This window comes from Tasmannia lanceolata, unplaced genomic scaffold (genome assembly GCF_043159265.1).
Source record: "Tasmannia lanceolata isolate RefF3 unplaced genomic scaffold, GAP_Taslan_0.1 ptg000006l, whole genome shotgun sequence".
Lineage (NCBI taxonomy): Eukaryota > Viridiplantae > Streptophyta > Magnoliopsida > Canellales > Winteraceae > Tasmannia > Tasmannia lanceolata.
Genome location: NW_027518683.1, coordinates 407,934 through 431,819, shown reverse-complemented (window position 1 = coordinate 431,819; position 23,886 = coordinate 407,934). Strand labels below are relative to the sequence as shown.

The 23,886-nt window shown below is 37.9% G+C and overlaps 2 protein-coding genes across 2 annotated transcripts; both read left to right on the top strand.

The window, feature by feature from the left end:
- Nucleotides 1–785: 785 nt before the first annotated feature.
- Nucleotides 786–19,352, top strand: LOC143878173 (uncharacterized). The gene is made up of 8 exons (XM_077380476.1): nt 786–1,499; nt 12,944–13,111; nt 13,365–13,463; nt 13,558–13,659; nt 14,289–14,405; nt 14,942–15,082; nt 16,502–16,855; nt 18,787–19,352. Exons 1-8 carry the CDS (start codon nt 1,065–1,067, stop codon nt 19,075–19,077), a joined length of 1,707 nt encoding a protein of 568 aa, XP_077236591.1. The 5' UTR covers nt 786–1,064; the 3' UTR covers nt 19,078–19,352.
- Nucleotides 19,353–21,149: 1,797 nt separating this feature from the next.
- LOC143879147 (chlorophyll a-b binding protein 8, chloroplastic) lies at nt 21,150–22,891 on the top strand. The gene is made up of 3 exons (XM_077381346.1): nt 21,150–21,470; nt 21,934–21,992; nt 22,172–22,891. Exons 1-3 carry the CDS (start codon nt 21,306–21,308, stop codon nt 22,785–22,787), a joined length of 840 nt encoding a protein of 279 aa, XP_077237461.1. The 5' UTR covers nt 21,150–21,305; the 3' UTR covers nt 22,788–22,891.
- Nucleotides 22,892–23,886: the final 995 nt, after the last annotated feature.

Below are 23,886 nucleotides of genomic sequence, written 5' to 3'. Positions count from 1 at the left end.
ACCCAAACCTTTCACACATGCATTACATCAGAGTTGTCCTTATCCCTCTTACCTTTTATTTTTGCAAAGAAAAAAAAATAGTTGGTACGTAAAACATGTGACTTCATTAAAAATCTCGTGGGTCATTCTATAGATGATAGGCTTAGGAGTGTAGGGTGGAGTGTAGCCAATTACATGCCATGGATAAATGATACTCCACCCCTCATTCCCTGGGCAAGGCAAAATGCGAGAGGCTGTTAGGATGTAGGGAAATCTTTATATAAGTGTAAAATGAATTTTCCAATGTTTGGTAAGCTTATTTTAATGGAAAATTTTCCCTGTTTTCAAGGAGAACTGCAAAATTATTCGACCCTGGAATTTTATTTGAGATTTGCTAGGGAGCATGGCAGAAGGCATTCCGCGGACCAGCTGTTGCATGAGAGAGCAGCCACATAGGATGAATTAATTGAATAAGACAAAAAGTTGAGCCTATGTGGCTGCCCTCTCATGCAACAGCCGGTCGGCGAAATGCCTTCTGCCATTGTCCCTATCAAATCCCTTTTTTTTCTTTTTTTTTCCTTGACTCTAGATATGCAAACCTGAGTAGCTTACTCACAGCTACTCATGGCATTTCCGTTATTTGGTAGAAGATAGGGGTTTATTTCATTAGGGGCGCCCTCATTCGAATTCAAAGTGTCGCCAATTCCCCGACTTGCCGGCGAACAGTGGTATCTTCGTAGTTTACCGTAACACAAGGGCACTAATGTCATCTGGCAGGTCCCTATTGAAAATTAAAATCCTACCCTGATAGATAGATTTCTCCGCCATTTCTCTCTCTCTCTCTCTCTCTCTCTCCCTCTGAATATTCCTAGTCCTAGGAGTGGTTGGATTTCAAACCCTTCTGCCCCAGTTTGGCACTTCCAAAACCCTAAAAATCTCTCAACTTTTTAACCCTAATTCTCTCAATCTCTACTCTCTCTCTGAAACCCTTATTAAAATGTCGGATTTTGTCCCTATCTTGACCTAATTGTCCAGCTCGAAGGACCCTAATTTCTTTCTGCTATAATTTATTTTTTTGTTCAGATATGGCGACATCTGCTTTTAAATCGACCACGAAACGGACTCAGATGGGGTCTTCGTCAAACACCGGAGGAGGAGACGCCGGTTCTTCCAATCGGGGGCGGTCGAGGAGCGTCAGCCGGTTTTCCGATCGGAGTGGCAGATTTGTGAATACAGAGAGAGGATCGGGCTTCCCGGAAATAAGCCTTGACGATCTGGCCAATGAGTTGTTTCTGGCGAAAGAAGAAGATGGCGCAAGGGGTCGGTCCGGTCGCCGGCTCTCTGCTATCAGCCCTTCAGGGACTACATTGGATGGCGATGCTAGTATCAGACGGGGAAGGTCCGTGTCCAGAAACCATGGAAAGGGCAATTTCGATATTAATAAAGACATTTCCGATTGTAATTCAAGGAGGAACCGCTCTGTGTCTGTCGCTAGGTATCATCACTGCAGTGATTCAGAGGTATCTTCCTTTGCTTCTTTTCTTTCTTGGAGAAATTCTTGATATGTGATGTGACTACTAAGATGATTCCATATGCTGTTCTGCTTTTAATTTTCACTCCAATAATCTGTTTTCGATTCAAAATCCAAAACAAACAGGGCCTAAATTAGTACGATGATAACATGATCTTTTTAATATATTTTTTTTCTTTTTTCTGTAATGTATTTGTCCAATATTTGGTAAGGTTGCAAAGGAGGACGATGGTTAAATTTCATATCACAAACGATGACTTGGATCCGATGGTGATTTTATTGATTACTAGGGCACTCCAGCATAATAAAAAAAAGATATAGTCAGAAGATACAACTAAACATGGTTTGCTATGACAAAATTATCGAGTACAAAACTAAAAGATTCATCTAACTAGATTGCATTTCCTTGTTGGGTACTACACATACTCAATGTTTTGAAATTTGGAATTGAATCGTAAGTTGTACTGTGGGTCGTATCATATTGGATCATGAATCGTATTGTTAATTGTAATATTTAATTTCCATTTTTTTAAAAAAAATCATAATATTTAATTGCAAAATTTGGCATAATTATAATGACTAATTATTTATTTTCTATCCAAATCCATTAATTTAAATAGAAACTACCTTGATTTGTTATTTAATGTCATAATACAAATTGTTTGCTATGAAACTTGTCGCATATTAATCATCTATTTTCCGTCCAAACCCATGCATATTGGATAATAATGTTAAAAACAGTAAAAATCAAATTCGCATCAATTCTCAAAGTGTCAAACATCAAATGAAAAATATCAATTATCAAAAACTAGTAAGTCGTCATTGCTGTTCTCACTATCGTTTTCTCCCTCGATGTAAGCAATGCCATCAAGCACATGAACTGTGCTTGACTGAGTGCATATATCGACCTGCGTTTACCAAAGAAGGTGAGGCAAAAGAGAGGAAGTCTGTTGCAGTGTCTATATATACATATGCATATTTATTTGGTAACAGTAAGTGCAAGAGAGAGTAAGCGTGAAAAATAAAAAAAGAACTTCTAATCTCAGCCAAAGAAGGCAACATGCAATTCCCACTTCTAATTCCAGCAAAAAAAGGTGACATGTAGTCCCCACCTACTTCTAATCTCGGTGTAGAAAATAGGTAGTTAATGATGACATTTGACATCAATTCTGTACAATGCTTTTGCGCTTTTTTCCATGCAAAAAATTGAAAAAGAGAAACTTGGGAAGAGCATATTTGGCAATCCCGACTACAACGCACATTTCTCCCAATCCTGTCTTCTGAGTTGTAAAAAAATGTGTTTGTTTTTTAAGCAATGCGAAGTCATTTTTGGATATACCCAATCAGCTATTCTACCAATTTTGTCATCTCAAAAAGAGGGAGAATGAGGTTTAAGATAGGCGACTAGAAATTGGAAGTTTCTCATCTCCGGTTTGCAGATGATACCTTGGTATTCAATGCTCCTGAAGTAGAAAAAGTATTCAAGCTTATGGCTATTCTTCGATGCTATGAGATGATGATGAGTCAGTTATCCAACTTTTGCAAATCTAGGATCCTTGGCATCCATATATCCGAAGACGAGATCATGGGGCTAGCAGGCTGCTCAGTAGATCAATTCCTGACGACCTATCTTGGTCTACCACTGTCGCATATGGGAAGGTCACGAAAGAGTGAGTTGGACTCGATAGTAGAGAGGGTAGGGAAAAAGATTGGATACATGGGAGAGCAACTTAGTATCCCTGGGAGGAAGAGTTACTTTATTAAGGCTGTGCTCGCCAATATTCCTATATACTAGTTGTTGGGGTTCAAATTTCCCATGGGTGTGATAAATCAGATTTAAGCAGATTCATGGACGATTCCTTTGTGGTCGAACGTATGAAAAATGGAAATTCAATTTGGTCTGCTAGGAAGAGGTATGCAAACCTTACTAGAACAGGTGGCCTCAGGAGAAGAGAACTGAAAGCGGTCAATAGCATACTTATTGGAAAGTGGTTCATGGAGGTTTGGGAAGGAGTGCCAACAGTTATGGACTAGGATCATTGAAAAGAAATATTCATTCTCCCTGGTGTCATTGGATATCAGATGGCAGGTACAAATTTTGTGGTTTGACAGCATGTAGAGACATCTTAAAACATAAGATAAGTTCAATGAGGGGATTAGGTTCAGTGTCTAATCAGGTGATAGGATCAAGTTTTGATATGATAAGTGGTGCAAAGAGGGCCATTGAAGGAGGTTTTGTTGGATCTGTTTGTGGTGGTGCAAAGAGGGTCCATTCAAGCTTAAAAGATTGCTTTGTGTGGGAGGAGGACAAAATCTCATGGAAGATAAATTTCAAATGCAATTTTTTTGATAGAGAACTGGATCGAGTGGCTGGATTATTGGAAATGTTGGAGGCTTGTTTCATCAAAAGACAGGCAATGACAAAAGGTTTCAATATGGAACTCTTGTGATTTATTCAGCATCAAATCATTCTGTCATCAGATTGTTCCTAGCCTTAGTCCCTCGCTTCTAGCCAAAGTGTCGAGCATTTTTGCTCCTCCCAAGGTGTGTTTGTTTGGATAAATTGCCTTCCTTAATAAAATCCTCACAATGGACCATCAGTGCAACTACCATATGCTTATTATCCACCACTGCACGATATGCGTGAGTCAGGGGACCATATGTTCCTCCATTGCAGACTGGCTGGAGATTTGTGGAGCTGAATCCTCAAAAGATTTGGCCTGTCTTGGGTATTTACGTCGCGACTCATCGACCTTTTGGAGTGCTGGTTCTATGTTCCTTTGTGGAAAAGGCAAAGGTCCTTTGCACTGGGTCTATCTAGCCACATTATGGGTATTATGGAAGGAGATAAATGCCCAGGTTTTTAAAGGCTCGGTAAAAAAGTCAGAATTTATTTATATAAAGGTTGATTGCTTTGACCATTTCCTGGGTAATGATCTTTCGCAGCTTCAAGTTCATCTCAGACGACGATCTCTGGATCAATTCGAGAGATTTATGTACTACCGGCAACAAGCTGGTCGAGCCTCCTTCCCCTGGGTTAGGAACCTCCTGGTCTATGCAAGAGGAAGCTAAACTTCAATAGGTCTGGTATGAGAAATCTTGGGCTAGCAAGAGTAGGTGTGTTCTCATAGATGAGAATGAGGCGACTAAGTGGGCCTTTTTGGGCCCAATCGGGATAACAGACTCCAACGAGGCAGAGGTAGGAGTGGTTCTTCGAGGCATCAGGATCATAGAGAATGGATATATGGATATAATGATAGATTGATTGTTGAGGAAGACTCTGTCAATGTCATCAGGCAGTTCAAGGGGGATCCAATGACATCCTTGGAGATTCGCTTATTGGATTATTGACATTCATGATCGAGTTGGGGGGAGGGGGGGTGTCCTTCATAACTTACCAGGTTGTGAGGAGGAGGTCAGCTAATAGTGACGCTGACAGACTAAGCTCGGTCGGGAATCGAGAGGGAAAACTTAGTTTTTTTATTCTTTGGACTTTTGTATTTTTTCCTTTTTCTTTGTTGTATTTCCTCTTGTGTCGACCATCTTGGTCCTGAATTCACCCCCCTTCTTTACGTTCTTTTCTGAACGAGTACAAAGTGCATATACTTATTTGCCGTCCCCACTTCTTATCCTAGCCAAAGAAAGTTCGAAAAAAACTAAGTGCTTACTTCAGGCGGTGAGTTACTTCGGGCTAAAGACGACTTGTTCAAGCGGATGACTATAACGTTCGTCAGATAAGTTCTCTTTCTTGTTCTTCATCATCGTCTTCTTTATCTGATGTTTCGAAAAGGTTAAAGAATTTGTTTGGCAGGTTCGATGTGGTTCAACTGCTTTAAGTATAATTGCTTTGAACTTCTTGCTGGTTCAAACTGGTTCAATTCGTTCGAACTCCTCATCTTCTTTTTCATAAGGGGCTTTTCGAGGGCTTCTTCTAAAGCAGGAGGGAAATGAGGTCTTTCAAAAGAAAGCTATTTTCTTTTATATAAAACATAATTAAGATAAATCGTTTTAATCATATGAATCATACGATTCCATCGAAAATCGCAAGATTTATACAAATTTAGATTCAATCATGGGATTCAAATCGAAATTCATAAGGGTCCGTTCACTTGTTTTCTGCATGAAGGAAAAGAAAAGAAGGGAAAAGAATCTGACGTGGCAAAATGGAAAAGAAAGAAAAAGAAACTATGATGAAAACATGTTCTGTGGTTGTTCAGTTGCCCAGAAACCTAGAGAAACCCAGAGAAACTAAGCAGGAAAAAGAAAATTAAGCTGTTTAGTTGCACATAAACACAGAGAAACTAAACATTGGCTTCATAAACTTGATTCCAGTCCTCTTCTGGAACCAGATTTGATAGTCTACAAATATAAGTTGTGGTTCACAAGTGGGTTCAGATTAAGTTCGATAGTCATGAGTTCAAAATATGATAACCATAGCCGGTAAAAGATTCGTAAAATGAATAAACGATTTGCATAGGTTAAGGATCTTGGTGGATTCGAACCGCCATCTTCTTGAGAATGTTGTCATTTGACTTCATTTCTCAAGTGCTTTACCAATTAAGCGATCCACCTCGGATACACTAATAGTAGCTGTCTGCCATAAGGCCTGGAGGATGCAGCAGATCATGCAATAACATATACTCTGGCCTCTTTTCATTCCAATATCATATGCTCTGTCTGCCATAACTCCCTAATGTTTAACATCTACATTATATCTTTTTGAAGTAGTGAGCAGACTATTTTCTTGCTTCATTCCCTACCTCAAAGAAGATCATATATGCTACTTCAGCTTATCCAAATGAAGCACAATTAACAGTTCAACATTTCCAAATCATGGGATTATAGAAATGATGCTGTCATGTAGGTCCTTATCTTCAATGCCAAAACAAGGACCATTCTGTTAACAGGTTCTACACCTGTAAAACTCCCAAATCTAATGAAGTGGAAGCAACCAAAATAGCAAGGCTTATATGGAGAAATTCTCAAACACTCGAAACACCCAAACCGGAGATGGCATCAAAATGCAGAGCTCTTACTGTCTGTCTCACACATTTAATCAAACACTAAGCATACACCATGGTAAGTAGGTTAGAAACATGGTTGAGCAATTCACAAGGTAATGACTGGTCCTTTACATTCTCAATCAATGGAGTGCATAAGTTCTACTAAGGTTTTGCAATTAATCCAATCTTGCTTGTAATTAATCCAATCTAGTCCATACCAACACAATCTACACCCTTATAAATAGCTTGAACCGATTTGCCCTCTTCACTGAAAATGTGCATCAAGGGCTTAGGTTCTAACAAATTGGAAAGGAAACTATTGCTGAACCCCGGATAACAGGAAAAATGAGAGAGAGAGAATCCATATAACTGAATCAGGGAAGGGTAGAGAATTTTGCCGGAGAGAGAGAGAGAGAGAGAGAGAGAGAGAGAGAGAGAGAGAGAGAGAGAGAGAGAGAGAGAGAGAGAGAGAGAGAGAGATACCTTTGCCGGAGAGAGATCTCCGGTAAGAAGAGGTTGCCAGAGATAATGGGCGAGGGAGGAGGGTAGGGTTTTGGTTTTTTTTTTGGGTCGAGAGAAGACGAGCCCGGCGCCTTTTCTCTCGACGAAAAGAAACCTGATTAACTCTCATATTTAGAGGAAATCGATTACCGCGTTTTGACCGAAATCCCATATTCCACGTAATATTTAATAAAATACAAGTCAAATTTATTATTTTCTTAGGAAAGCAAGAGATCAACACTTTTTTGTGTTTCCATTGAAAAAAACCTGTACTTTCTTTTGCTTTCCTCCAGAAGGAATGCAAGTGAATTGTAAGATTTGGATTGTAAATCGTAAGATTTTCAGAACAATGGCTATATTTCTTCCGGAATAGTTTTCCGTCTTTCTAGCATTTCAAGTTCAAAGTCTAACACCTGGATTAACTTTTTTTTTTTGGAATGATGGGAGATTTCATTAAGAGGGGCGCGGGGGGGAGCGAGGACCGAAGGACTGAGATGGTCAAAACAAGCGCGAACCAAGATCAAGTACCTCCAAAAAAGAAAAACGACAATAACAAGACAATAGCAATCTCAAGGAGGAAGAAAGTCAAACAGCTCGAAGTGGGTTATCTCGACTCCCGACCGAGGCAGCCAATCTGCGTCGCTATGAGCATACCTTCTAACATGCTGAAAGGATGTGATGTGGCCCTTCAATTGCTCTTGGATTTCTTCAATAGCATTCATGGACCTCCAAGGATGAGGATTCCTATTATCCATCAATCTAATCGTGTTCGAAGAGTCCACTTCCACAATCAAGCAATCCAAGTTGTCGGAATTTGTGAGTCTAATACCCTGTAGATTCACAGATGTCGACGAAGTTTTGTGATGCAGGACAATACCTAATTTAGGGAAAGTCTTACACTCCTAATGGGATTAAGACTTTAAAACAGTTTAGGGCTTACGCGGGAAACTAAAAGAACACTTAACAACTAACCTAGGGCTGAATTAACGCCTAATTAATTTATGAACAACAGCAATAACGAGGCCAAATAGCATAAATAATTGTAAAGATCATAATTAGGCATTAACTAAACCTTATACAAATCAATCAAAGCAATAAAAATTCGTAAGATGAATTGATAATAGAAGGATAAGCCTGAAATTAGGCCCACACATGCAACCAATTAAAAAAACTAAATGATAATGTAAGACTTATCAATTAAATGTAACAAAAGAATTAGAAATTAATAATAATCAATGAAGACAAATAAAAAAAATGTCAAGCAACAGGATTTGGGTCAAAACAGTCCATATATAGGCCGTAGGGGTATTTTCGTAATTTCGGTAAATATGAAAATTGAAGGAAACTGCTGTCCAGATGGTAGGTAAGGGTTTAGGTAGGTAAAAGAAAGGTAATTCTAGGGTTTACGTTATGATTTGATGGTAGGTTTAGGCTATGGATCTTTAAAAATGGTTTCCGAGCTTGAAAATGGTAAGAACTTGTATTAGGGTTCAAAAAGGTTTGAAAGTTGAGATTCTTGTGAGTTTTAGGTGAGGCTTAATCACTAAAACAATACCTCAAAATCTCAAAACAAGATCTTGAAGAACAAGGGAGATCTATGGATTTTGGGTTTTTCTAATTTAGGGTTCAAGAACAAAGAAAATAGAACATCTGATTTATTAATCTTGTTTGTGCTGATTTGATTGAAGAAATAGAAGAGAATAGATGAGAGGAGATGGTTCCAAACCACAAGAAGAAGATAGAAGAAGAAAGCCCAAATTTCTGGCTTCAAGCAAAACGTCAATTCTATTCAATGTTCAAAAAGTCCATGAAATTGCTTTCATAAGATGTATTTGTAAGAAAAGAAACCCTAGAAGATAACTTAAAATCTAAGCAACTAAGCTCAACCATTCATCTAATCCAAAGTAAACTAAATAAAGTTAAAACTTACTTAAAATCGCAATCTTGTAATAGACCTATACCACTTCTAAATCATGTGATATTGGGCTCATTAGATAGGTAATTGAAAAACCTTGCTAATAATACCAAAAACACGCCAAACGAATCAAATTTGATGCCTGAAAAGTACGCTATAAATAAAATGACGAAAATAAAAAATAAATAATAAATAATAAAAAAAACCTATGTCTGTGGTCCATGCTAGAGTCTCCACCATCAGTCTCGTCCACATATGCTCTTGTAAACCTTGAATCCACGGCCATTGTTGTGTCCCCATCATTTTGCCATCACATTTGCTTCATTGGAATCTTTGTTACCAATTTGGCCAGAGAAAGCACACTTGGTTTGACTAAGCCCATCTCTTAGGATTTCTCCTACCCCAGCCGGACCCGAGTTACCTAAATTGGATCCATTGAAGTTTAGCTTAGGAGTCCATTTAGGAGCACGGGGCCTCCTTTCTCTTCGTACTAATGCATACCTCCATCCAAAAAATGATTCAGGTGTCCTTAAAGAATGACAACTTGCAACTATCTTCATGTTAAGTAGATTACCGTTGCAAAAAATAGACAGAGATCCTTTTGATCATGGTTTTAAATTTTGGTCAAAATCTGAAATTTCCGATTTCGGCAGGGACCGAAATTTAAAACCGAAACTGAAATTTAAAAATTTCCGCTGAAATTCTAAGAGTTTCACCGAAATCAAAATTGCCATTTTCAGCTGAGTCTGAAACCGAAATTTCAAACCTTGCTTTTGATACACTTTTGAACAGCCAACATTCATCTCCTTCCAAATTGCCCACAGTAGTAAGCAAAACTAGATTCCATAATAACTTGGATAAACAGGTTAGTTTGCATTGAAGCTACGTTTTTTTTTTTTTTGAATGGCTAAGAGAAAATTATATTAAAAAGAAAAGAGCCAGCGACCGAGATGGTCGAGGATACAACCAAAGCTACAAAAATAAAAAACAAGAGAGTTGATAGTCAAGAGGGATAAAAAACTTCCAAGGCATCTCTCCCGACCCCTCCACGAGCAAGCCTATCTGCCTCTCCATTAGTTGATCTGATCTTTTAACGTGCTGAAATCTGACACTAAAACCTGCAATCCTCTCTTGGATCTCATCTATCAATTCATCAAATCTCTAGGGATGAGAGCGATTACTATCCAACCACCTGAGTACATTTAGTTAATCTCCCTCAACAATTAGATTGTTGAGGTTGCCTTCGTCTAATAATCTGAAGCCTTGTAAGGCCGATCTAAGCTCAGCTTCGTTGGAGTCTTTTACTCCAACAGGCCCAGAGAAGGCCCATTTCGTCAATCTCCTATCATCCCTTATGGCTCAACCAATACCAGCCGGCCGGGATTGCCCAAACTTGAACTGTCAAAATTGAATTTTAGGAAGCCTTGAGGAGTCCAATGCGGATCAGAGGGCTCTTTTCTCTCATTGATAGCGGCCCGGGATTGCCCAAACTTGAACCGTCAAATTGAATATTAGGAAGCGTTGAGGAGTCCATTGCGGATTAGGGGGGCTCTTTTCTCTCATTGACAGTGCAAATCTCCTGCTAACATCTTCATAAAAAAGAGGAAGAAGTAAGCCTGAATCGGAAGGACCGAAGGATCTTTAGCGAAGATATGGTTAAGGATAAAACTTTGGTGAACAAGTAGTTAGCGCTTTCTGACACTCCTCTAAATACTCTATAATTTCTTTCCTTCCAAATAACCCATAGCACCGCCAAGAGAACAACGCGTTGCAAGATCCTCCCCTTACTCCTCCAGGGATCAAAAGACTAGCTTTCTAGTAGATCTACCAAATGAGCCGGTATAACCCATTCAATGCCGAATTTCGCAAGAATCCTATGCCAAATCTTGCATTGAAGCTACCTTCTTGACAATTTTGTGAAACCCTCCATATTCAAATGTTTGTAATGCACTGTTTATGCTTTCAATGATAGTGCAATGTATCTGTGATTTGAAATCTTTACTTGGGTTATGGACTATGTCTGATGGATTCCATTTCGGACCTTTCAATTCATAGATGTGGATCTCAGACCTATGAATGGGGATATTCCCGGTACTCACCAAGAAAATACAAAGTAACTTGGACAAAAAGAGAATAGCGCCCCTTAGTATTTTTAAACAATTTTTTGGCTCTGTCTTAAGAAACACTATCATTCAAAATAAGTGTTAAGAAATACCAATGGTAAGTTTTCTTCACTGTCGTTCGAGTAATAGAATAAAATTTGCAATGTGGTTCATTTGAGTTGTGGAAATGCATACTTTGCTTCTTTGGACTTTGGGGAGCTTGGAAGGTCCTAGAGGTCAATGAGTGTTCTGTGGAACTCTAGACTCGACAATTGGTTTTTCATCTTCTATACATGGATACTTTATTAATAAATAAAGAAACAAAGCCTCTTGACAGAAATGTGAAGTTTTGCATGTATCCTTTGTCTGACGTAGTTTGTGCCTCTGTGCCTTTTGCTCTGCATATACCCAAAGGCTGACGCACTTCGCCAAAATATGTGTGCTTTACATAGGAACAGTGTAAAATCATTTACACTTTCCCATAAAAACTATTCATGACACATTTTCTTTTTTATGACAAAAGCGTGCTTGCATCATACAACTCACTAAAAATGAAAAGGTGTTTGGTTTCGTGGTTATATATTGAAGGGTTGTGAAATTGAATGCAGCATACTATGGTGTATTACTGTATTGTTTATTGAATACTATGTAACATACTATGGTTCACTTTCTTTTATGCAATCTTAAGGTCAACCTTGAGGTCAATGACTAGCAAGACTTGTCGTTTCAGTACTCACCATAAGCATGTATCATTATTTTGATAGATTATATATATGAAAAGGATTTTTGATAGATTCTCTCTCTCTCTCTCTCTCTCTCTCTATATATATATATATATATATATATATATATAGAGAGAGAGAGAGAGAGAGAGAGAGAGAGAGAGAGAACGGTTCCTACACATATGTGTAGAGAGTTCTCTACACACTAGCTTAAAATACAGTGGGGGCTCACATTGTTTGGGTGATCCAAGCCATCCATTTTAAAGGCCCTCACATAGATAGGGTGTCTACAAAAAATCAGATCCATAGGATCATCCCAACCCTACGATTTGTGGAGGTAAAATGGATGTCTTTAAACCTTCACAAATTAGTCCATTTTTTGCCTCCACAGTTCGAATGGTTAGGATGATCCTATGGATCTGATTTTTTGTAGACACCCTATCTATGTGAGGGCCTTAAAAATGAATGGTTTGGATCACCCAAATAATGTGGCCCCCACTGTATTTTAAGCTAGTGTGTAGATAACTTATCTACACATATGTGTAGGAACCGTTTTCTCATATATATATATATATATATATATATATATATATATATATATATATATATATATATATATATATATATACTAGTAAAAAAACCCGTGCGATGCACGGGCCGACAAAGAACTGTACGGACCACATCATAGGTTGATCCAAACCGTCCATGTGATGGAACACAACATCAATGAGTTGTGCCCGTGAAATCATTTCCATAAGCTGATCCTAGCCCTCCAATCTATAGAGGTTTCAATAATTAAAAAAGCATAAAGGAGGGGGGTAGGATTGAAATTATGTGGCTTTAATGGGTGCCTTTGTTAAAAAGCATAAAGGAGGGGGTATGATTGAAAATATGTGGGTTGAATGGGTGCCTTTGTTAAAAAAGTCAAAAAAAGTGATGTGTAATTCACTAATTCTCATAGAATTTTGGGAGAAATTCAAATAATTCTCTCCTTTTCTCTTTTGCCACATATATATATATATATATATATATATATATATATATATATATATATATATATATATATATATATATATATATAGAGAGAGAGAGAGAGAGAGAGAGAGAGAGAGAGAGAGAGAGAGAGAGAGAGAGAGAGAGAGAGAGAGAGAGAGAGTAAAGCTGATTCTTTCTTATTTTATTTTGGACAGAGTGACATGGACCGTTCTCATAATCCCATTAATCATACCAAATCGAAGTGTTTCAGTAGAGGGACCTTCCAGAGGCCTTCATTGCATAATCCCACCGGCCCAAACCATCATGTCTTGAGAAGGTCTCTGAGTCAAAAAGATATATTACAGTCCCATGATGGCTACTCTGTAAGTTTTTTTTTTTTGTTCATTTTTAATAGGTATGGGATTGTATCTCTTTCCTTTGAGATGTGGGTCAGTGCTCTTTATTGAAAGACAGAATATTAGGATGGGGTACATAGAAGCTGAAGGACCGCTCCGACTTCTTACTCTTCCACTCTCTTATTTCTGACTTTATCTTGTCTCAACTCTGCTTTTAAAGTGGTTTGGAGAAAGCTCACCGTGAAAATGAAGAGAACTTTTAAATTTTGGTCTTTTTCAGAGCTACTCCTCTGCATTAACTGATGATGAAGCACAGGATGCTCGCTGTCATAAAAATGGGATCGAGAAGACAATACGTGCAGTTTATGCACAGAAAAAGGTTCAATCTCTTCACCAGTATGTGATAATTAAGTAGGCAATATTTCCAACTTTATCTGTTTATAATTTTCCGCTCTATATTATTACAATTGTAGTCAGAACATCCCACTGAGGATGGAGTGGAGAATGGATTATTTGAAGCCATGAGGAAAGAATTTAGGCATGCTGTTGAACAGATCAGGACAGAACTTGAACAAGTAAGTTTATGTGCCAATATTGCTAGAATATACGATTTAACAATTCAAATTTCATGATTTAAGTTGGATACCATAGAAAATGGTTTAAGATCTCTGATTCTTATTTAGTAAAAATTGTATATGGACCATAAGATACACTAAACGAATGGGTAGATGTATATTCATGTTTGTTAATAGTTTTAAAATGAGGGGTTTATCAGGGAGATGAAGTGGGTGAAATTGATTTATGGTTTGTTATTGGTTTTAAAATAGCATTTGATGTACATTCTTTCCATCATGGATTCTTCTTTATCAACTGTTGGAATACATTTGTTTAACCAACTTTCTGAAAGAAAAATTGCGATCGAACTTTACATGTCGGTTTGGTTTTAATTTCCCCCCCCCTATGATTTTATTATCTGATACATTGTTTGGAACGGCGAAATTCAGTACCATAGCATTTCATGTACGTTCGTTTCTTCATGGATGCTTATTTGTCAGTTCATTGCTTTGGTGTTAGACGTTCCTTTGGCTTTAAAAAAGAAAACTGTGCAGGATTTGATGCATCTCTTTGTTACCATTCAAAAAAAAATGATGCTTCTCTTTGTTTGTTTGAATAAGTATAGTCATTTTTCCTGTCATTTCCTCAGGTAATGGTGAAAACGCCTGCCATGTTAGCCAACAGTGATTGCCTAGAATCAAAGGGCCCAGATGTTATCCAGGCTATTGCTGAGATCAGAAAGAATTACACTACAAAACTGGAACAGGTATTGATGACTTCTTTTGGGAGTACCTTCTTAGGTTGCTGTGCTCCTTTATCCTTTATGTTGGATTGTTCGCAGCTAATTTTGATTTACTTTATGAGATTTTATATGGTGTAAGCCCTTGTAGTCCCTTATTTTTCAAAAAAGTACTGTACGGACCACATCATAGAATGATCCAAACCGTCCATAAGATGGAACACAACGTAAATAGGTTGTTCCCCAAAAATCATTTCCATAGGATGATCCCAACCCTCGGATCTATAGATGAACTGCATATTATGGAAACCTCTATAGATCGGAGGGCTAGGATCAACCTATGGAAATGATTTTTGGGGAACAACCTATTTACGTTGTGTTCCATCTTATGGACGGTTTGGAACTTTGGATCATCCTATGATGTGGTCCGTACAGTACTTTTTGAAAAATAAGGGACTATAAGGGCTTACACCATATAAAAACTCGTACCTTATAATCCTTTCCTTAAATTACATACATATTGCTACTGCTATGAGAGGTGTAATTTGGTATGAGTTTTTCAGTCGGAGAACCGTACAAAGGATCTGTTAGCTGAGTTAGCAGTTGAGGAGCAACGGGGTCATGAGTTTTCTAATATTGTTAGAGAGTTGCTTCCGGAACAAAAGCAATTTGCTATGCCGGGGAAGCCATCACGGACTAGAAAGGTAAAATGTCTCTTTTGTTCTTACCCATGTAAGGCAAAACTGTCTGTTTTTTTTTTACTCGTTGCTACCCATTCCACTTTGGCATAAACCTATGTGGGTGTTGGACAATGTGACAATAGGAACCTAAAGGGAAAAAAGCTATGATTAGCCGACACTTTGAATTTATTGCCGACACGTGTCTTGTTGTGTCTGACACGACACCCGTGTCCACACATGTCGACACTCCATTGGACACTTTTAAAGGTATTGCTAGAAGTGCTAGACTTAATGTGGACACATTTTTGTACTATGTCAAATGTGACATTCGGTTTTATTATTTAATATTGTCTTTAGCTCTTTTTATTATTAAGTCTTCTTTTATCCCTTTTTAAACCAATATTTGTTGCTATGTCCCCTCCCATAAACCTAAAACCCTCAACAAACTCTTACTTTAGCATGTCCCCGTTTCTAAAATTTGGGGGTTTGCCTGTCCGACACTCCGTGTCCTTGTCGACACGCGACACTCGTGTCCGTGCCCACAAATCATAGAAAAAAAGGAAAATTATCACTGTTAAATTCACTTTCTTGCAGTAATATTGTGGTAACTGTTTCAGATGATATTATCATAGTAATTCCCTGATAAATTGAGTTTATCACAATGCATATAGTTTTTATTCTCCTGATATTATTTTTATCAAGGTGCTTGCAATTTATATTACATACAGATATACAATTTTTTTTTTTAAATTTGAATTACAATTTTTTCAAAAATTTGAATTTCTTTTATTTTTTTAATTTTCTATTTCTGCAGTGGTTTCTTGATATTACACCAATAAAAATGTCAAATTTGAAATTATCCCGACAGATACGCAAGCAAATAATTCTCTGATAATTTATTTAATTGGTATATGATCTTTAATATGAATATTTTTAATTTATATTTTTTTCTTTTTCAATTTCTGCAGTGGTTTCTTGATATTACACCAATAAAAATGTCAAATTTGAAATTATCCCGACAGATACGCAAGCAAATAATTCTCTGATAATTTATTTAATAGGTATATGATCTTTAATATGAATATTTTTAATATATTTGTGTAGGTTAATGAAGATTATAGATTTGTATAAGTGAACTAAATCATTAGTCAAAAGCTTAAAAACTATAAATTATTAAGATGATAATTTATATTATTTAGGGCTAAGTTAACTGAATTTTTTTTAACTAGTTCAAAATTTAGGACTGGGTTGCATACTAGGAATGGCAGTTCCTAGTATACATAAGGAGAGGTTAAGAAACATATTTTGATATCTCTGGGAAACTCGGGGGGCCTGCAGGTCCTATTTTTTCTTTTTTCTTTTTAAATTCCGTGTCCTCGTTTAATAAGTTGCACATAATTATTGTTAAAATTTCACAATATTGTTTGTTAATAATTTTAACAGAGAAGCAATGATAGAAGCCGGGTGTCCAAGCGCTTGACAGAAGAAGCTGAGAAGTACTTTGAAGATTTCATTTCAAATGTCGAAGATACGGATTTGTCGTCGTTTGATGGAGAAAAGAGTGATGCAAGCTCAACAGTGGGAGGAAGCAGAAAGTCAAGGGACCCTGCAGTAATACAATGTGTGAAAAGCGAAATTGTTGGAAATCCAGCAAGGGCTTCTTCTTTGCCTGTTGAAATGGATGGGGTTGTTTTGCCATGGTTGCAGTGGGAAACTAGTAATGATAGCTCTCCTCTACCATTCAAGAGTAAGGAGTGTTCAGTGGCATCAGGAAGTAATATATTCAATGCAGCTCAGGTAATTTAAACTTGCTGATGATTTTTTGAATCGCTACTTGCTGATGTTCTATTCAAATTGTTTACTTGGAATTGATCTTGAAATTGGGGCTTCTTACAAATTGGTTATTTTGTTTGCTACACATGCTCCTAAGAAACTAGCCTTTTGTATGACTGGATTGGACATATATAGATGTCCTGACCTTGTAATATTTTTTATGACATTGATAGAGCTTGCTAGAAACTTGACATCAGTGAGATTGTTCTTGTTTATGGCTGGATATGTTTGCATTTGCATCGTTCTCGATTGGTTGTTATGAACTCTTGTGCATTTCTTCTCTGATGTGGTAACAAGATGAAAAATGACTGGAAATTGGTCTGGAAAACCTTTTAAAGGAGAAAAAGAGATTTAAAGCCTTCACAGAAGTTTGAAATTACTGGTTTAGAGTGTCGACCTTCACATTATGGAAGAATATTGGGTCATCTCTATGAATATTGGAGCTTAAAAATATTGACCTATAAAAGGACATAAGATATCCACCGTTAATGGTTTGCATGTATTGGATACCTCAAATCACTTTTATTGTGCCTCTTTTGACCATTAGAGGTTTGCTAGCGGAAGAAATACAACTATTTCAAGACTGCCTATGAGCTCTGGTTTAGCCTCTAAGGCCCTCAATCCCATAGGGATTGTGAATGCTAACACATCCTGTCCGCCCTTGTTATGGAGAAAATCAGTTGGAATCGATATTTATTGGATTACATACCTGCAGTTTTTATCATTGAATCAGAAAACAGAATCAGTATTGGGGCCTTATTCTGAGGAATATAGGGAGATGTACACGTGACCAATAAATTCCAGTCACAAAGTCTGTAACGTGCAGCGATGGGCATATGGGTATGTATGTGTGGATTTTAATAATTAAAATATTAGAAATTGTTCAAAAGAAAAAGAAAGTGTATCATGAGCACTTCACATATACCCCCTACAATTTGGTTGAATAAATGGAGTGAAAATCAAAGTTTGGAGAGATTTATTTGGGAAGAACAAATATTAGAATACTAGTTTGGGATTTACTTGGGTTAATATTAATATGATTGCTATCATTCAAAAAAAATATATTAATATGAATGCTGAATTACTTTATCTTTCAAAAAAAAATGCCAAATTACTTTTTGTATGCTTTGTGTTTCGTAGGATAGCAAGTTTCTCTTTGTTTTATAACCTTGAATGACCTATACTAAATGCCATCATATAATGTGTGAACCAATTCTATTGCCAAAAGTGAATAAATCTAAAGTTTTTTTCTCTTATTTTCCCAAATTAATCTACACCTACTATTCTTTAGAAACATGATAATCGAATTGGGTATGATATATTATTGTTCTTGGTCTATGGTATACGATTGTTCTTGATAATACTGATTGTATCATATTGTCATGGTGTCAATATGATCTATATACACAATTAAACCACATATCAACATTATATCTTGCCACTATTAAGATAACATTTTATTATTCTTATCCTGTGCTCTAATTTGAATCGTTGTGAGTATTGTTTTACAAACAATACACCGACTGTAGAATTTACTAGAAATGGTAAGGCACAGGATTTCATGATTGCTACTTTGCTAGCTGTTTTGATGTTCATTTTATAGTATTTGCAGTAATTAACGTGCTGAAGCCAAATTTGTATTCATCTCTCATCGGTCTAGATGCTGTAGTTATTTAACTTGGAGATTCTGGGATATTTTGAATTGTTTTTTTGGGAGTATTTCATATTAAAATCTAAATCTGTGCGATGTGATTTATTTCAATCTGAGCTAACCCATCTTACTATTTGGCGATCTTATTTGATTTTGTAAACGGTTAACATTGTAATCACACCAAAATGCTGTCCATCTTTTATTCTACTCTGTGCTAATGGGGTATGAATATTTTGCATATCAGGAAGCGAGTGCTCGACAGAGTAACAGTAACTGTTTGCATAGCAGCCGTGGGAGTTGGAGCCCCGACTATAATGATAGCTCTTGTGCCGTTTCTCGAGAGAAGGCTGGCAGCAGATTTATCATGGAATCCTCGGGTGAGTGTGGCGTGAGTAAGGATGGAGGTTCTTCGTTCGACATGGATGGATATCTCAACGTTGGAGGAGCCCAAGACCACCTCCTATTTGAGAGGTTTAGGCATCGCCATAGAATACAGTCCGGTGGTCTCTTACTCTGTGCTACAACCTTTCTTTAGCTATTTTTGCCGTCTTCTAATTGGTCTCTTTATCTCTGGACTGTGCTACATGTATTGTACATACAGAGTCAGTTTTTCTTATAATGCATTCATCTCTTTCATGAGATTTGCCTTGGTTCTTTTGATGGATGAAACAAAGTTTGAAGAGGATATAAGGTAGACATGAAGCATCTGTAGCTTGGTCATTCTGTGGATGACTGCCTAATAATTTCTGTAAAGAAATAAAAAATTTAATTTATATTTTATCTCGACCGAAATTTGGCCGGTTTTGGGAATTTCGGTTTCGATGTTGATGGAAATCTGAAATTTTGGTCGAAATTTAAAACCTTGTACCTAGGTAGGCCCTACTTAGAATCGTAACATTCTATCGTGTTTTTGCATCTGCTGTCCTCTGTAGCCATTCTGCGGTTACCTTTACTGGCCTTTTTTAAGATACCCCTTTCTATAAAATCACCCTAGTGACTCACTCTGTAGCAACTTCACTTCGATGGATTTCACTCTAGTTTGATAGCCCTTTCAGGTAGCCTTCTCCACAGGCCACACCTTTTGTGACTCGAGCCCATGATGTGTTGTTTGCTTTGGTACCAAATGTATGGTGCCTAACCAATAATGCATGAAGCCCAAGACTGATTGAACGTGTTATATTAGGCCCCTAGCTACCTAACCAATATGCGAAAAGTCCCAAGGCTAGTTGAAGGTGTTAAGCTATGCCCAACACTACTACAAACCGGTCTCTCTCTCTCTCTCTCTCTCTCTCTCTCTCTCTCTCTCCAACATGAATGGTTGGTGGGCCCAACAATTAATTTGTTTAAATCTTTGAGCAAGGGAGGCCCCACCCATGTTTTTCAAAATGAACTGTATGGCCCACACCATAGATGATCCAAACAGTCCATTTGCTGGGCCATATCATGAATAGGCTGTGTCCCAAAAAAAATCATTTCCATAGGATGATCTTAGCCCTCCGATCTAAAGAGAAATTGCATATTATAGAAACCATAGATCAGAGAATTCGATCATCCTATGGAAATGATTTTTGGGGCACAACCTAATTACGTTGTGGCCCATCAAATGGACGGCTTGGATCATCCTATCATGTGGACAATACTTCATTTTGAAAAATATGGGTGGGGCCTACAATTGAGCCTTATTGATACTAGACTCTGCCCCCAAAATCAGTTCCATCGGATGATCCTAACCCTTTGATCTATAGATAAACTACACCATATAGAAATCTCAGGACTTAATATTATCTTATGAAGGTTTTGGTTGGACTTGTGTGGCTGGTCTTACCAATGAATCGGATCACATAGAAATTGCATAAGGAGGGTCATTGAGTGACTGTTAGAAAGGAGGCTGACAGCCACCGTCTTCCTAGCATTTCCAAGAAATCATATTGGAAAAAATGCTAAAAAGAAAGGCAATTATATGCGATCTTTCTAAAAGACAATTGTTGGGCCCACCCACTTCTGCCTAGTTTATATGATCATATTCATTGATCTGAGGCGCATCTTGATCGGATGATCCTAGGCCCTTGATCCATTAAGACTTGATCAAGCCTCATGAGGGTTCCACCCAAAAAAGTATAGCCATCGATTACTCTAGTCCTTTATCCTAAGCATGGGATGCCCATTTGGAATGGGAAGGACCATGTGTAAATGGTCGTGATCTCACATGCATGCATGGCACCTTAAAAAGATCAAACATTTCCTTCTAGGATTGATAGTAAAATTGACTTCTAGGAGAATTACTTGTTAACCTGATCTCTTATCTTTTATGATTCCAGCTTGTTGGGTACTAATGGGTACCCAGGAACCGATAAAAGAAATAAAGAGATGGGTGGAATAACATAGAGTTGAATTGATTAGAGTTACAGACCAGAAATCCAGGTAAGAATATCATCATATCAATCCTCCTCTGAGCAACCAACCAAGGAGAAGCCACAACTAATGGCTCACACACCTCCACCTGCCACACGAACACAAACCCTTATCCTAATACACATGGTCACGTGTCATTCTCTTGTTGGGCAACTAGATCCAACCTCATCTCATATAACTCCACCTCATATCCCCGTAGATTTCCTTGCCCCCACACCCACATCTGCAACCAATATTTCACATCTTCTTCTCCTCTATTTTCCTTAAACTGCAAAACCAGACTCTCCAAATTAAGGGAGAGTATTTCATAAATTTGTATTTGTCCAAAGGAGAAAAAGCGCAGAGAAATCGATGGCAACACAAGCTCTTCTGTCTGTTGCTTCAAGCAGTTCTTCAATAGAGGCCGGAAGGCAACTATTAAGAGGAAGGCCCATTCAACCAACTCCTTGTAGAGCTGTTGGGTCTCCAAGAAAATCCTCATTTGTCGTTAGGGCAGCATCCTCACCCCCTGTCAAGGTTATTTCGTTTTCTCTTCCACGTAAATTCAGTACTTTCTTATAAATGTCATTCGAGTTTATAAATGACTTGTCTGAAAGTTCATTAAAACTATCCATGCTAATGGAAACCTCTTCTTAAAAATTTTAATAACCCAAGTAAGAGTACTAAAAGGAACCCAAGCAATTTATTAGTAGGGGAAAATTGAAAACTTCCGAGTTATTTGGGTCTATTACTTGGGAATATGATTTGTAACGCTAAAGTGATGTGATAATTTGTCAGACGTTGGGACTATAGAGGTTTGATCATGTAAATAAAAGAAAACGCAAAAACCCATCACACCATTCTGTTTTAGTTGCTTATATTAATTTTTTCAATTCCATTTCATACATGTTCATTGATAAATTTATGGGTTTGGGTGGATTTGTTAAACCCTTGTAGTTTGTATATCTTTCCTCACTGATGATTTTTATGCTTTTTTCAGCAAGGAGATAGACAGCTCTGGTTTGCATCCAAGCAGAGCCTTACATACTTAGATGGCAGGTAATTTTAAAGCATAACTCTCCTCATTCCCATGTTAGAAGAACCAATGATCAGTAAAAGAAAAGATTTTCTCCACGGGGAATGGCATATATAGCCACCCAAAAATTCACACTTTCACCCATTTTCATGTATATTTCTAAATTCTAATATATGTTTCATGCCACCAATTCATCTCATAGTCTCCCTGGTGACTTCGGCTTCGACCCATTGGGGCTCTCGGACCCTGAGGGGACTGGAGGATTCATTGAGCCCAAATGGCTAGCATACGGTGAGATCATCAATGGTCGCTATGCCATGCTCGGAGCTGTTGGTGCAATTGCACCAGAGATCCTAGGAAAACTCGGGCTAATTCCGCCTGAGACCGCCCTTCCATGGTTCAAGACCGGAGTAATTCCACCGGCCGGAACTTATAACTATTGGGCAGACCCTTTCACTCTCTTTGTGCTGGAGATGGCACTCATGGGCTTTGCAGAACACAGGAGATTCCAAGATTGGGCTAATCCAGGATCCATGGGTAAACAATATTTCCTAGGGTTGGAGAAGTATTTGGGAGGATCAGGCAACCCTTCCTACCCTGGAGGGCCCTTGTTTAACCCTCTAGGGTTTGGAAAAGATGAGAAATCTATGAAGGAGCTGAAGTTGAAAGAGGTGAAGAATGGGAGGTTGGCTATGTTGGCCATCTTGGGTTACTTTGTTCAAGGTTTGGTGACAGGAGTTGGGCCCTTCCAGAACCTCTTGGATCACTTGGCTGACCCTGTCAATAACAACGTCTTGACTAGCCTCAAGTTCCACTAAGGCCACAGCTCTTTTGAGGGCTTACTAGCTTCATTGTGCATCTCTACTGTAACATTTTATTGGGACTTGTAATTGTTGTATTTCTTACAGCTATGTTGAGATCATGAGATATGTAATTCCTTCCCGCCGCCGCCCCCCCATCCTCTCTCTCTCTCTAATGTATGCTGATTCTGGAAGTGATAGTTTGTATCTTAAACAGATACAGATCCAAGTCTCCAGACTGTGAAACATCCAATTACTGCAAAAGCGAGTTGGTGCTATTTAATAATTTATACTTTGTCAATCCCCTTACCTGTGCCCCCTCTTTTGGGTCGGCCATACGTGGATTTTTAATATGAGGGAGTTGTAAGGTTTTGAAACTAGGATACGTGGATTTTTCATCAAGAAGTTGGGGTTTGAAACCAGAGCTTGAGGCAATAGCTCTGTTACCATGTGAAACAACCAATTACTCCAAAAATTTAAGCTATTAGAGTTGGTGTTTTCTAATCATTTATAATTCAACACAGATTACTCCAAGAAGTGAATTTCAAAGAATTTAAACTATTGAGAGGCATCGCTGACTCTCCACAGCGTTCGAAGGGGAGGGGTTGGCTGGAGGGGCCGGGCCTGTGCGGGCCCAAATGGATTCAGTCGGAAGTTTCTAATTTTGTTTAGGATATTTAATTTAGTAGTTGTTTAGTTCTAATTTGGGTAGTTCTAATTAGTCTTTAGGAAGTTGCTTTTGATTTTGGAAAGTGGAGTTTCTATGGTTTAGTTAGGATTGTTTAGTTGAAAGTAATCTTAACTATTATTTTATGGGATTAGCCAAGCAATTTCGCGGAAAGCTATTTCGCACCTGGCTTCTGCATGTGAAAACAACAACACATGTTGACTTTTGGCAGATTTTGTCTTATTCATTTAATTCTTCGGAGGTAGCTGTTCTCACATGCAAAAGCCAGCCGCGAAATGGCTTTATGTGAAATTGCCTAGCAAATCCCTTATTTTATTGTTTTTGGAAAGTATAAATAGGTAAGTTTCAATAGGTCTTATTTCCTTTTGTGTCCAAAGGCAACTAGTGCCAAAACGTTATACACATTAGTGAGAGGGTGAAAGAAAAACG